The sequence below is a fragment of the Megalops cyprinoides genome, chromosome 1 (assembly GCF_013368585.1).
Source record: "Megalops cyprinoides isolate fMegCyp1 chromosome 1, fMegCyp1.pri, whole genome shotgun sequence".
NCBI classification, from domain to species: Eukaryota; Metazoa; Chordata; class Actinopteri; order Elopiformes; family Megalopidae; genus Megalops; species Megalops cyprinoides.
Genome location: NC_050583.1, coordinates 30973421 through 30987325, shown reverse-complemented (window position 1 = coordinate 30987325; position 13905 = coordinate 30973421). Strand labels below are relative to the sequence as shown.

General features: G+C 41.2%; 1 protein-coding gene across 1 annotated transcript in view; it reads right to left on the bottom strand.

The window, feature by feature from the left end:
- The window catches only part of mad1l1 (mitotic arrest deficient 1 like 1), a 206873-nt gene that overhangs the window by 132936 nt on the left and 60032 nt on the right, over positions 1–13905 (bottom strand). Inside the window, exons 13-15 of the mRNA XM_036535154.1 lie at positions 11795–11851; positions 4774–4862; positions 1047–1137 (exon numbers count right to left, since the gene is read on the bottom strand). Of these exons, the coding sequence (XP_036391047.1) occupies positions 1047–1137; positions 4774–4862; positions 11795–11851 (237 nt within the window). The remainder of the gene's footprint in view (positions 1–1046; positions 1138–4773; positions 4863–11794; positions 11852–13905) is intronic.

Genomic DNA, 13905 nt, shown 5'->3' with positions numbered 1-13905 from the left:
ATTAGACAGGAGATAGAAACTTATCGGGATCTGAAGGTTCACAAACAAGAAATAATCAGAAAAAAGAATCAGACTTGTCAAACTGCACATTCATAAGATCAAGTTCAAATTGGCAATTAACTTTAACAATGACAAGAAGAGCCCTGTGAAAGGACAGCTCCAGCTAAAGGAATAACACTGCACCTATTCAGGTCAATATGACATGCAGATGGAAACCTCAATATACATTTTCATTACTTTAACAAGCACGGTAGCACACAGTGCATTAATAGATGTCCACAGTCCTCAAACACTAACATTGTCTTTTGTCTATATCACTGATTAGGAGGAGCACAATTTGAATAACTGCTCCTCCTCCACTGATCCCTCATTAGAATTCATGTTGTATCTCCTTTTAAGCCCATGTCTATATCCCCTAATTTATTATCCCCAGATTACCTGAAGTTTCATCCAAAAAGACCCCCTGATACCATATTGATTTCTAACCTCAAGCTCTCAGTTTCTGTTAAGAAGCTGTCCTTAACAGGGCTTACAACAGTTATTCTCCCAAAGTTTTAATTTGTGACAAAGTACAGTCTGTTTTCCCTGAGAAGGCAACACCAAACAAAATCTAGAGCATCGATTTGCTGGTGTACTGTACCAATTGTTCAGCAAGGCCTGTTCTGAAGGCTTTGCTTTCACAATACTTCTACCATTACTTGCTGACTGAAACTGGAAAAGGCAAAATTTGAAATAAAAAAGTATGTTGAGTGTGGTCACAGTCAATATTTACAACCAATTTATTGTGGTAGGTGCTCATCCTCTAACAAACCCTTCCATAAGTTAATGACACACAAATCATAGAACACACATCAAATTCACAACTTGTATAACACTGTAAAATTCCATTTGGAAACTGTGAGCAAAAGTTATTCCACTGTTTCTAGACAGACCCTTTAAGGCAAAGGTTATTTTTAATCATTTCTTTTTTTCCCTTGAAGAAACACAATGAGAAAAAAATAAGGCATTTTGCTTCATTAATTAGTCCTCACACACGCACACTGTACCTGCAGGTTGTGTCTTTCCAGTCTCATCTCCAGCACATTATTCTGCTCTTCTAGGCGTCTGCGCTCAGCCTCAAGCTCCTCAATCTTCTGCCTGTAAAGAAGACCAGGGATCAATCAGACTATGCGTGTCTCATTCCTCAACTTGTGTTCTCTTTCTGCTCAAGCAAAGCTCTTTTCATTTCACTGTATAATTCCTCCTCATTGATTCTGGAAATAGCGGTGGGAGTATCATCAACATGTAAAGAGCAATCTGTTTGGGAATGGCGAAATGATTTCCCATTTACTGATGAACCGGAATCAGTGCTGTAGGTTCTTCCCCTCAGGCCATGACTGTTTTGGGGACAGAAGACAGAGTAGAGCTCCCAGTGGCAGCTTGCCACTTATGAAGTTACTGCCCCCTTGTGGGTGAAAAGACACAGCAGATGCTCCATTTTCAGTGTTCTCCACACCCCTAAGGCCATGTGCTGATGCACTGGCCTTCGCAAACTGACTGCAGAGAGGAGGAGGGGGAGAGAAAGTGCATCAGCAATGGCACAGGGATCGAACACACATGCTAGGGAGATGTGTAATCCACACAATAATTGTGACAAAGTGTGGCATTTGGTGGACAAACCGTCCAGGCAGCTTTCCAGTATCCTGCCTACTAGCGTTTGACCCTCCATGTGCTCGCTGGACCGTTTGCCAGAAAGACTGCTTTCCTTCCAACTGGAATCTGTGTGATTGTAGACTCGCTGACAAATTAAAATGCAAAACACAAACAAATAAAACATGGTTTTTTGCATCGGCATTGAAATGGCCCAAGCAATCAATCCTGTTTGTATTTTGCCGTTTCCCAACATTTAAGGTTAAAGGTTAAAGCAGTTTATCACAATTCCATGGTCACATACAGCTGCAAACCCATAGCTCAGGACCCTTACCATCACGAAGTAGGACATGAAGCTGTTCCCCAGAGACATCTCACTGCTGAGAACCATGTTTTACCAAATTCTCCTATTACTATCTCTAACCATTCCACAAATGGCTCAAACAATTGTAGGTTTAGTCTCAAAACATCTATTCAATCGTAAACGCATGTTTTGACAGACCCTCATAGTATTCTGTATCTCTTATAATGTGATGTGAATTTACTGACTTTGATTCAAATAGTTTTTCTCTTTTAACTTTAGAAGTAAACGTGCATTCTATACTGACGTTTAATTATATGGTCATTACAGAAGTCATTTGCTCTTAAGAACAATCACAAACACCACATTTGTCCCTTTCATTACATTTATTCCACCCCATTAGATGCTGCTCCATCAATTAAAAGGCTCTCAACAGTATATTATTCCGGTGTTATTTCTTACTCCCAACAGAACCATCAATTAATGACTTGAGATATCAAACAATACAACCATTCAATTTATTCACTGACAAAAAAAAAACACTTCAACATTCCACAATTAGTCTAAAGCTGTTAATTAATGAGAAAAAGAGGAAAGTCTTGCAGTTATGAAGAAGTGTCACTACTCAGATAATTATGAGAGAACATTCCCATTAACGAAAGGACTTCAATCAATTGTTCTGAAGAACTGTATGACTGCCATACTTGATAAAGCAAGGCTGCCATGCTAAAGCAATACTGTTCGGCATGGCCGAGCTGTGCGGTTTCACCCATTGCCTCTTCTCATTTTGTCTGTAAATTTATAGACGTGTTTAGCACAGTACTTGTGAGAGCAGCCTTGCACAACTCAGTCTGGAGTTCCGGTAAAAGAGAATCAGTTCAGGTCTCTTTCCAGACTGAAACTTCTCATCTATGAAGACACCTGCTCACCCCATTATTAACCCCAATCTCACAGGCACTCCTCATTTAGACAAGAGGGAAAAAAGGAGATCCATGGGGCTGATTTCTTACCTGACTGAACATCTAGGTTCCATTGAGTGCCAATCAATGAATTGTATAAGCAGGCAAATACGGATCATGAATGGCTGTCTGAATCATTTGAGTCGCTGCGACCAGGAAAGCATGCAAAGAAAAACAGTCTGTGGTTGGGCGCCGGCCCAGTTGACAAGTTCATTCTCTAATCAAGTAATTACACATATCAACTTCAGCAGCAATCACTCTAACAGCAGCATAGTCAATTTATCCTCGTCAATATGAGACTTGCTTCTGTACGATATTGAACAAAAGCCAGTCTTAGAGAGGCCCCGAATCATCAAATAAGAGTTGATGCCTGAAATAGGTGCCTCTATTTTGTCACAATTAACAGACTTTACTGACAAAATTATACTTAAATCTTGAACACCCCCCCCCCCCAAAAAAAAAAATATTACAAATGCCCAAATCTGTTTAACAGCTGTGTAACATATGTTAATGGAGTTCTCTACTTAAGACACAACTGTTAATTGCTTTGTTTCACAAGGGCCTTGAGTATTCTTTATTTTGTCATGTATTTTGTTTACTGTACTATGGGGGAAAATATCTACCTAAATTGGTATTTACACTTGTGGAACACAATTCAGTTTTTTGTAGTCATTTTTTTTCCTTCAATCAATAAATTTGTGCTTTTGACAAATTAATTATGATAGCGTGCCAGAGTAGACCAAACAAAAATGATACTTTTTAGGAAAAAGTCAGGTAGGTCAGCACCCTATTTTTTTAATAAGAAAAAGGTTCTCTCTATAGAGAGAGATATGTACTGGTATATGCTTAAAAGTGTTAAAAAATGGCAAAATATCAGTTGACATAAGTAAAAATAAACACAAACCACAAGACACAGAGCAGCAGCTTTAATGCCCCAACAGATGTAATCAAGAAAAACCAGCCAATATTGCAATGGCTTCCTTTTGTACCTCATACACTGTAAATTCGCTGTTTGATCACACACCCTATCTGGCATGTGGAATCATATATGTGCGACAGAGGAAATAAAAACAACAGTGAACACATACAGTGCTGCACACACCATCTGCACAGCATACATGCATCAAAAAATGCAATTCTTTGCAAAGTAATGGACTCTGCTGCATTTATAGTTTCATTATGATGGCACCCTTGAGCTGTGTGGTTTCTCTCACCGTGCTCTACTTTCTTCTGGGATTGTTCTTTTTCGACAAACCCTTAACACCTACAAATTTGCTGATGTATTTTGCAATGTATTGAGGGTAAATTGTGAAACCGTACTCTGTACACACATGCAAGGCATTTTCCTGTTTTGTATGAATACCTCCTGTGTGTTCTGCAGGTGCTGAAGAGAAAAATGTTTGGCACATGAGAGATTCATAGAAAACAAGGTCAATTAATAACCTGAAATGGCACAGCATGTGCAGTACGCATGCATGCTGTCACGATCGTCATTCCGAGGCCCAGCGAAATCAGCTGGCACACGACACCTTGCCTTCCTGCTCCACTTGGGAGCCAAAGCCGACGGGCTTTTCATAGCTTCTGCCTCTCCTCTTTCTGCATGTGTTCAGTTAGCTATTCAGGCTGAAAGAGGGACCAGACGCATTCAGGAAAATGCAAAACATCCTCAGTGGTAGGAGAAACAGTTGTGTTCTGTATTCAGACTCTGTTTAAATCTGTTCTTTCTTTGTTATTCCCTATTCTGAAGATACCATGGGATTCCCAATGGGCCAGCTAATATCTCTATGCTTGCGTGAAGACTGAACAGAAACACAGAGCACACGGCATGGTGACTGTTATTCGTGTGCCTGGCTCCCATGATGCAGCAGCGCGGCATTCACTCACCTGAGGGAACTGACCTCCTCCCCCATCAGAAAGGAGCTGTTGTCTGCATTGGTGGCCTGCTTCTTCAGGATGTCGAGCTCCATTTCCGCCTGTAGCACAATACAATTAAAAATAAACTTCAAAACAAATGTGCCCCAGGAAAGCCCAATGATTCCTATATGAGGACTTTGCCAGTGGAAGGGATGAAGGCAATACTGCTGTATAATAGAGCAGGAGGCAACAGTTCATATCCAGGTAAATGTCACAACATGCAGAAAATACAAAGCTGTCTGAATGTCTCTTTTAACAGCTACTGTATGCATTTATATTGAAATATCTGGTGGATCTAATTCAAATCTCAACACTGACTCATATTTCTTTAAGTTCACTGAAGCAACCCCCAGGGCATCCTTGTACTTTTTGACTCAAACTTTTAGCAATTGCACTGAGGAGGAGGAACTGCCAAGTGGCACCCAAGCTACAGGAAAAGTCAGAAAAATGGCCCCACAACTGAGGACTGCAGCATAGCAATAAATTCAGTAATTGTAAAGGAAGAAAACCCAACTGACTTAATTTGTCAATGCATTAATAACTTACACATATATTACACTATTTTATTTAATTACATAACATTACAATTACACATTGTTTTAATTACATTATTTTGCAGCTTTAACTATACATAATGGCAACGGGAGGGATATCAGAATTTGTATAGAGATACAGCCTTGTTTGTTATGTATGTCTGTATACAGGAGGTGGACTAACAAATTTTGCAATGCTTAATGTGAGCTCCTCATATATATATATTTTTTGGAATGGACCCCACTGAAACAGATGTTAAAGATCTCTGGTCCAGTTTGATGGGATTTACTGAAGGAATATCTGGATGTGAAAAAGAAAGAGCTGGATCCAATCAAAATCAGAGTAGGGAGGCAATCCCCAGTTTAAGGGTTTGAACAGAAAGAAATTCTCACTGACGAAAACAAAGGTCGGCCAAAGAGGCAAAGGGAGAGGCCATCTTCAGTGCTACATGGTTAAACCAGAAACACTGTCAAAGAACTGACACTAATGAGACACGCAAAAGGGCCCAGACCTTAAATAAGTACCTAAAAATAACTGAAATAAACACTCCAAAAACTGAGGACAAACCATTAACATTAACTATGTCAAATCCCAAATGTGGGGAACCGTGGCATTACAGTACACTGGCCCAATAGCACTTAAATAAGATCAATCCAATTTCCTCTCAACAATCCTTTCATCCTATCATACTATCAAGTGCGTTAAGAGGAGAGAATATATAAATTCAATTAACGAGATAACATCGCAGCTCCCTTCGCTTGTGATGAGTCCCATTAACTGCGGAATTTGTTTGAGGCCGTCCAGGGAGGCTCCGGAATCACGAGCGAGCGCAGCGCCATTTCCATCTCTGGCTTATCGGGGAGATAAATACGTCATTCTTGCGTCCTCTTGTGGGACGTGAGGCTTGCTGCGTTTTTTTTTGCGGCGTTGCGCTCCGCGGGCCGCAGTGCGGGGTGCGTGCCGATGTCTCATTCATCACGGCGGCTGCGGGTTCAGCCTTGAGTGGGGCCCGCTGGCCGCTCCTCGACACCACAAGATGAATTGGTGCGAGCCAGAGGTCTCCCTGGACCACCTGTGTACCATCTGCACTGCATATTTGTTTCCGACTCTAAATGAAGATATAGTGGGGAGATGTGCATGGCATGATGGATTAATAAGGTATTTCTTTAAAAAAATAAATAAACAAACAAATAAACATCATCTTCGTGCTCTCACGTTCCCCCTCCCTCCAAGATCCTCCCTACATGTTAGAGTCAGCTGAGCATCGTATGAGGAGGGCCCACTCACTGCCCAGCTGATTTAAACAAATTCCTTCCGTTACATCCAGACCAGTGACACATATTGAACCTGAAAGAAATCGCTGAGGGAGTCATGGCGAAAATGATGCATTAATCTGTTTTCTCCTTCTGCCTTCTTTTTTTTTCCAATGGCGAAGAAAATTACCGGTCCAAGAAACGGGAGAATTTCACAGGGTGTCACATTTAATCACAAAGGCATTACCAGCAGGTCTGCAGGTCAGAACAATGGAGGCTAGAGGGGAGCAGGGCTGCAGGGTGTTAAAGCACTTTATGGTTTAAACATTGGCTGGGCCCCCTAACAAGCATGACATGGACATGTACAGTACTTCAGCAATGGCACATGAGGAACAAATGCTCTAGCTCCGTGACTCAGTAAAGACTTGATTAGTATGGACAAGACGGGCAAAAGGAAAAAAAAAAAGAAAAAAAAAACGACAAGCAAAGACAAATACCCCCATGGTGTGGAGCAAAGGATATGCATATGCTAAAGTTACAGACAGCTGGCAGCCTTTTAGGGGCTATTTGAGTAACTGGCTGCTGTAAACCAACCCTTGACTCATCGTCATCAGACAGGAACAGTGTACGCCACCTTCTGACCAGCGCACAGAGAGACCTGGCACTTATTAGGGACCATCGTCTTCGACAGCCATCGTTGCGTTGGCTACGCCTGTAAAGTCCCCACACAGAATTTCCGAGTGCGAAGAACAAGCAGCAATCTGCGCCACTGAGGACTTTGGCCAGATTTATATGTGCAGCGCTCTGGTTCCCACTGTAAGAGGTGTAATTACTAAGGCTGCAGTGGGCAGTGAGAGCACATGCCAGCGGCTCCAGACAGCTCTAACCTCCAAGGACATGCCGGTTATGGCTTGGCAGCCAGCTGCCCATTATAGCCAGACGTGTTTAGTATTTCAGTGTTGACAGGCTTCAGGACCTTGACTGCCCGCGGAGGAAATTAAAACAAGAGAGAAGATTCTCCACTCCATGTTGTGCATGCAGCCCTGCTGTGTGTAATAAACCTGGATAAAGCAGGCTAGTAACACCATGCACTCAGAGCTGACACATTTTTAACCTGTCAAACTGAAGAGTTTTTACAATTTTAATTTAGAGCAATATACTCTATGTCAACCAAGGTAGCAAAACTGGCTATTCCACTTTCATAAATTACAGCAGAGACTACCTACAATTATAAATTTCACAAGGAGAACACAGTTTATCATTTTGTAGACATTCAAAGTAAATGATCTTTTGATTGTTCTTCCTAACTGACAAAGAAAAACTGAAGATAATCTCTCATGAAACCTGAATTATTTCAAGTGCATGATTTGAAATAATGAAAAAGACTGACATTTAAGCCTTTTTGATTTCAAAGAAATGTTCTGAACATCTACACAAACATGTAGCACCACATGTTACTGAAGTGTTTTTCCTTTCCTATTTTTAACTGTGCTGAGGACTTCAGACTGGCATCATGGATCTGTCATCATAATTGAACAACAGAATGATTTCCTACAGTCAACATTTCATGGCAGAAAATATATTGGTGAGTTTATTTCTACACTTTACACTTATTCAAGTAAAATCCCAATTAAGCACGATAAGGAACAGGGTGCAGCTAGCTGGAGAGGGGTCGCTGGTGTCTCCTCTGAGTAACAGCGTGTTCTCGAGGCAAACAGTGGCCCTGAGTACCCTGTCTCAAAACAGCTTTGACAAAGCACATTGATGAGGTGAGGTTTTCATTTATGGCACTGGACATTTAATTCCCTTTCAGTGCTATGCTCTTAACCCCAAACCAGCTCCTTCACCCCAAACAAAAAGGCACGGTTCTGTCACTGTGCAATAGTTTTCCACCCTTGCCCTAAGTCCAGCATCAAAAAAGATTCAGAGCTTTTTAAAAGAAATCTGTAATTGAAGCCAGCACCTTTTGGCCGGCCCATACTTTCTTTAAAAAGTGCAGCTAATTCTCCATTCAGTATGTATCTCAGAGCAGTAGCACTGCACACTTGTTAATGCATTAGCCTGCCAACATCAATAACATGTCAGACAAGAGGGCTTCAGCAGGTCAACAGTCTGCATTCTTGCACCAACAGGATTCCTTTTGGCACCCATGTAACATGTGACACTGAATCCAAATGGTTTAATTAATGCTCCTTGAACAATTAGGCTTAAATTAAACTTTTCTTTCAACAAAATTAGTTCTTCCTATCTTATTCGCCTGAGATACTGTTTTTTTTTTTCCTTCAAGAGAAAAAGACAGGTCAAGAGTCAAATTTGGACATATGTTTTAAAGAGACATTCATTATGTAGCTTAGACAGATCCATCCGTTTCATTCAAAGCGTGGCAATGCGCCACAGGAAAAGAGAACATCAATTTCAGGAAGCTACTGAATTGAATCTTTTTTTTTTTTTGTTTGCAGATAAAGATTTTTTTAAATGAAACATTGAAAAATACAGATATAAGGTGATCCCAATATCAGCATATCTTTGATGGTAAAATGTGAATATAAATCCGAGCCATATAGCTGATTAGAAAGAAACTCAAGCTGGGACTGAAAGAGAGGCGGAGGCAGGACATGCAGGGAGTGGGTGATAAAGAATGAACTCTCAGAAGAAAAAAAGCAGAGGCGAGTGTACAGCAGGAATAAGTGCCATGGTTATCTCCTCTGTGTGTGTGTGTGTGTGTGTGTGTGTCTGCCAGCCCCTGCGTGGTGTCTGCACACCATGCTGGTAGCTGTTGCTGAGACGAGGGGAACAGTATTCTCAGGTACAGTTTTCAGCAGGTCATTAATAATTCAATTTGGACACATACATGCAGCGGTGACAGTGTGTTCATTAATGATACACAGGCTAGACGGTCCTGGGGTTTCTCAAATAAAAAAAAAAAAATAAAAGAGCTGAAAGTGGCATCATGCAAAAATGCAAGGAATCTATTATCTCTTCCTTCAAAGAGCACCAGAGATTGTCCCCAGCACATGGGATTAATAGCGCTGAAATGCCTAGCCCCCAAGCAACATCACAGCAAGATATTTGAAATGCCAAAAGCTCTCATGCCATTCAGCCTCATAATGAGACAGTTGGCTGTGTGCTGAATATACATTTATGGTTTGCATTTAAAATAATCCTGTGATCAGTAGAATATAGTCTAACCATCAGTAACAAACATGTTTTCATCTTGACACATTCTGAAACTTTTAAAACACATACAAAGCTAGCCATGGACATACATCAAAACTTAATGACATTACAGTTAAATAACCATAACCTACACATGCATATGTTTGCATTGATGCATTCACCAGGACAACTACGGAATATCAATTATCACAGTCAAAAGTCAATAGTACAGACCAGTGACAGATGCATTCTTGCATTGCTGCATTTCTGTAATTTATCACAGTGAATGCTTTGTTTATTACTCCTTTCCAATTCAATAAATCATAAAATGAATCCCCGTGGCATTCACACTAAAAGATCTCCTTCATGATGACAATCAAGCATGCATTTCCAATTATGGCAAAGTTTGTTAACAAGACGGTGGCTACGCTGTGCACTGCCTCTCGGTGGTGAGGAATTAATTACATTTGGGGAAGTGATGGAGGACCACGGCAAAGAGACGGGCCTACCAGTCCTGACTGTACTAATTAATACAGGAGTGTCAAAGTGGAGCTGTCGATTTCTCTCCAGTAATTAACTAATGAGGGTTGACTTTTCTTTAAGACAAATAATTAAGCTGCTTCAGCCATTCTCTAACATTTAAAAAAGGTAGCTAATTGCGTGTTCTTAGAACAAAGGGAAGCTCGAAGAATCCCGGCTGGAATGCGCTCACACTGTTTACCGTTTTGTTCCTGATCACTGCTCAAGTGCTTTGGCTTTAAGTATAGTTAAAAACAAAATCTCAACTGTGCAGACATGTTAAAGAGCATTTCTGAGATGCGAAAAAAGCAACAATAGTGGTGCACCTTATGCAATTACAGAGGGCTGGAATTCCCTTTTACACTGAAGGAGACCTGGGAATTTACAAGGTCAGACCCAGTTACACAGCCAGGTAGCTGGTTCTGCTGGTAGTTCCTGGGTCCAATAACACAGGAAGACCCATTTACACAAAAGGCAAACCCAGGCAATCCCACGACAAAAGCTGATGAACCACAATGAAATTAAATGATTTTTGATGAAGCGCTTCAAGGAATGGGCATTAGACGGGGGACATTCTCGTCTTAATTTTACACTAATTTTAACTCTCTTCCTCGCAGTCTTTAAATGTCTGAAAAATATGTTGAGAAGACATCAAAACGGATGAACAAGCAGTGGGCAGAGGTTTACTGCTCAGAGATCGATGCAGCATTTCCCTGTACATGAGTTTTCCCACTGACATAAGCCAAACTGTATAGATTTGAGTCTTGCCGTCTTTGCCTTGCAGACACAATCAATTGAATGACCAGAATTGACAATCTTAAAGCTAGACACATGAAAAAATTGCTACTGTATGTGCCACAGTGACTGTTAGAGATTAGGAAACATGGTTTGTCCTTGTATCCAACGAAACAGTTTTAATCCGAGCGAACAGGGAGCGCTGACGTTTCCCACAGCTGAAAGGGGATCTGATCCAATGCCTTTTGTTCTCCTCATTTACTGCAGCTATTACTGAATCAGGTCAATACAATAGCAAGCCGTCATCTGTGCAAGAATCTCATCTTACAGGCACTTAGCAGTTTTACCAAATGAGTCCTGTAACAGGTTCAACAAAAGGAACACAGGTTTCAATTTAAAAGTGGCACTGATGCATGAATAATGCACTTTAACAGGTAACAGCAGTCTATGGTGAAGTCATCCTACACAGACTGGGCATTCTGCACCTCAGCACATGAACTAATTGGAACAGAGGACACAAGATGGAATTATAGCAGCTGGCAGTTTTTGACAAAGTGCACATTTGATCACTTCCACCAGATGTAGTGTTTGAAAACAGCACCTAAAAACCACAGGGCCAAGATTAAATGAACCATGAACCACACTCCATACAGTGTTTGTAATGTAAGGAATGTTTTTATTCACAATCAATATAAAGCACTACTAAACTAGATTAGTAGTTTAGTAGTGCTTTATATAGACTACTCGACTAGACTACTAAACCAATATGGAACACAAAGAGACAGGCATCTTACCGTCTGTGCCTGAAGTTTATAGGTGCCGGCTTCATCCTGTGCCTTTGAGAGCTGAACCTATAAGGGGGGGGGGGAGAAAAACTTTTAAACAAAGGATTTCAGAGGAGCACAGAGAGTGCGAGTGAGCAGGAGGATGACAGTGGTTAGATAAAATAAAACGCCATGTCTAACAGTGACAATGCAGTTCTCACAGAGCTCAGAATTTCCTTTTCAACCTACTGCACAACTCTGCATTGAAGCGAGCCCAAAGGGCAGAAAGAACCTTGGCCCTGGAGACACTGTGTACACCGTGAACAATCACAAACACTGCAGTTACTCATGCTTTAATATCAATACAAGGCAACAAATACTGTTTTGCATTTTGTTTCATGTCACAAAATTTGGTAGGATATCCATTTACATTTACATTTATTCATTTGGCAGACACCTTTACCCAAAGTGACTTACAAGTGAGGCTGAGTATAACACAAGCAAAAGCTATATAAGGAGGATATCCTTTCCAACACCAGTCTCTAACAAAGAACCTAGCTGCTGTAGTGTTCATTAAAGAGAAAAACTTGCTGTTTTGCCTGCTTTAATACAGTCCCATTAAGGATGACTGCAACTTTTGACATGAATATGCAATGCCATTCCATGACTACTGATAATGATTTTGCATCAAAAAATTTAATCGTGCAGTGTATATGAGAAAAAGATTCCAATATTTCAACATTTTTTTTTTTCAAATCAATTCCAAGAGAAACATATGATGAAGCATTAGGATTATTCCTTGCTACTGGCATAAGAAAAGATTGAGGTCTTGAGTTCAATCAGCCCTCAACCTTGAACGGCAGAATGAGTGTGTATGATTCCTGACACATCTCAACACTGTAAGCAAATTCAGCTAAGATTCACTGTTTCTAGGTATGGGGAGAAGACGGATTTTCTCAAAAGTATTCAAGTATACTTGTTTATGCAAGTATTCTTAAGGTGAGGGGAAGTGAAGTTGTTTTCAATCATTTTTAATGAGGAAATATTCAAAAGCACAGACACGTTACTCTTCCCTGAAACAGTCACTCTAGACCACACTTGGTCTCAACGTTAAATAAGCAGCTATGTTCTAAAACAACGTTTAAAATAAATACTGAGTTAACCCTTTGATAAAACTGTAAAAACTGTACCTCATAACTTCACAAAAATCACAAATATAACTGTTAAACAATGAATATCATATGGGAAGCTCACATGTATTTTTTTTTTTAATTGTAATAATGCACAGGCTTATATACACTGAGGAGCCAAAACATTATGACCACCTGCCTATTATGCTGTTGGTCCTCCGTGTGCCGCCAAAACAGTGCCGACCCGCCGAGGCATAAACTCTACAAGACCCCTGAAGGTGTCCTGTGGTATCTGGCACCAAAACATTAGCAGCAGATCCTTCAAGTCCGGTAAGTTGCAAGGTAGAGCCGCCGTGGATCAGACTTGTCGGTCCAGCGCATCCCACAGATGCTCACTCGGATTGAGATCTAGAGAATTTGGAGCCCAGTGTTGAGGGCAACACCCTCAACACTTCATCATGTTCCTCAAACCATTCCTGAACAATGTGTGCAGTGTGGCAGGGCGCATTATCCTGCTGAAAGAGGCCAATGCCATCAGGGAATACCATTGCGATGAAAGGGTGTACCTATTCTGCAATGATGTTTAGGTGGGTGGCGCGTGTCAAATTGACGTCCACATGAATGGCCGGACCCAGGGTTTCCCAGCAGAACATTGCCCAGAGCATCACACTCCCTCCACCAGCTTGTTGTCTTCCCACAGTGCATCCTGATGCCATCAGTTCCCCAGGTAAACGGCGTACAAATACACGGCCATCCATGTGATCTAAAAGAAAACGGGACTCATCGGAGCAGGCGACCTTCGTCCACTGCTCCAAGGTCCAGTTTCGATGCTTGCGTACCCATTGAAGGCGCTTTCGACGGTGGACAGGGGTCATCATGGGCACTCTGACCAGTCTGCGGCTACGTAGCTCTATACACAGCAGGGTGCAATGCACCGTGTTCTGACACATTCCTCTTGTAACCATCACTAAAATTTTCTGTGACTTGTGCCACAGCAGACCTTCTGTCGGT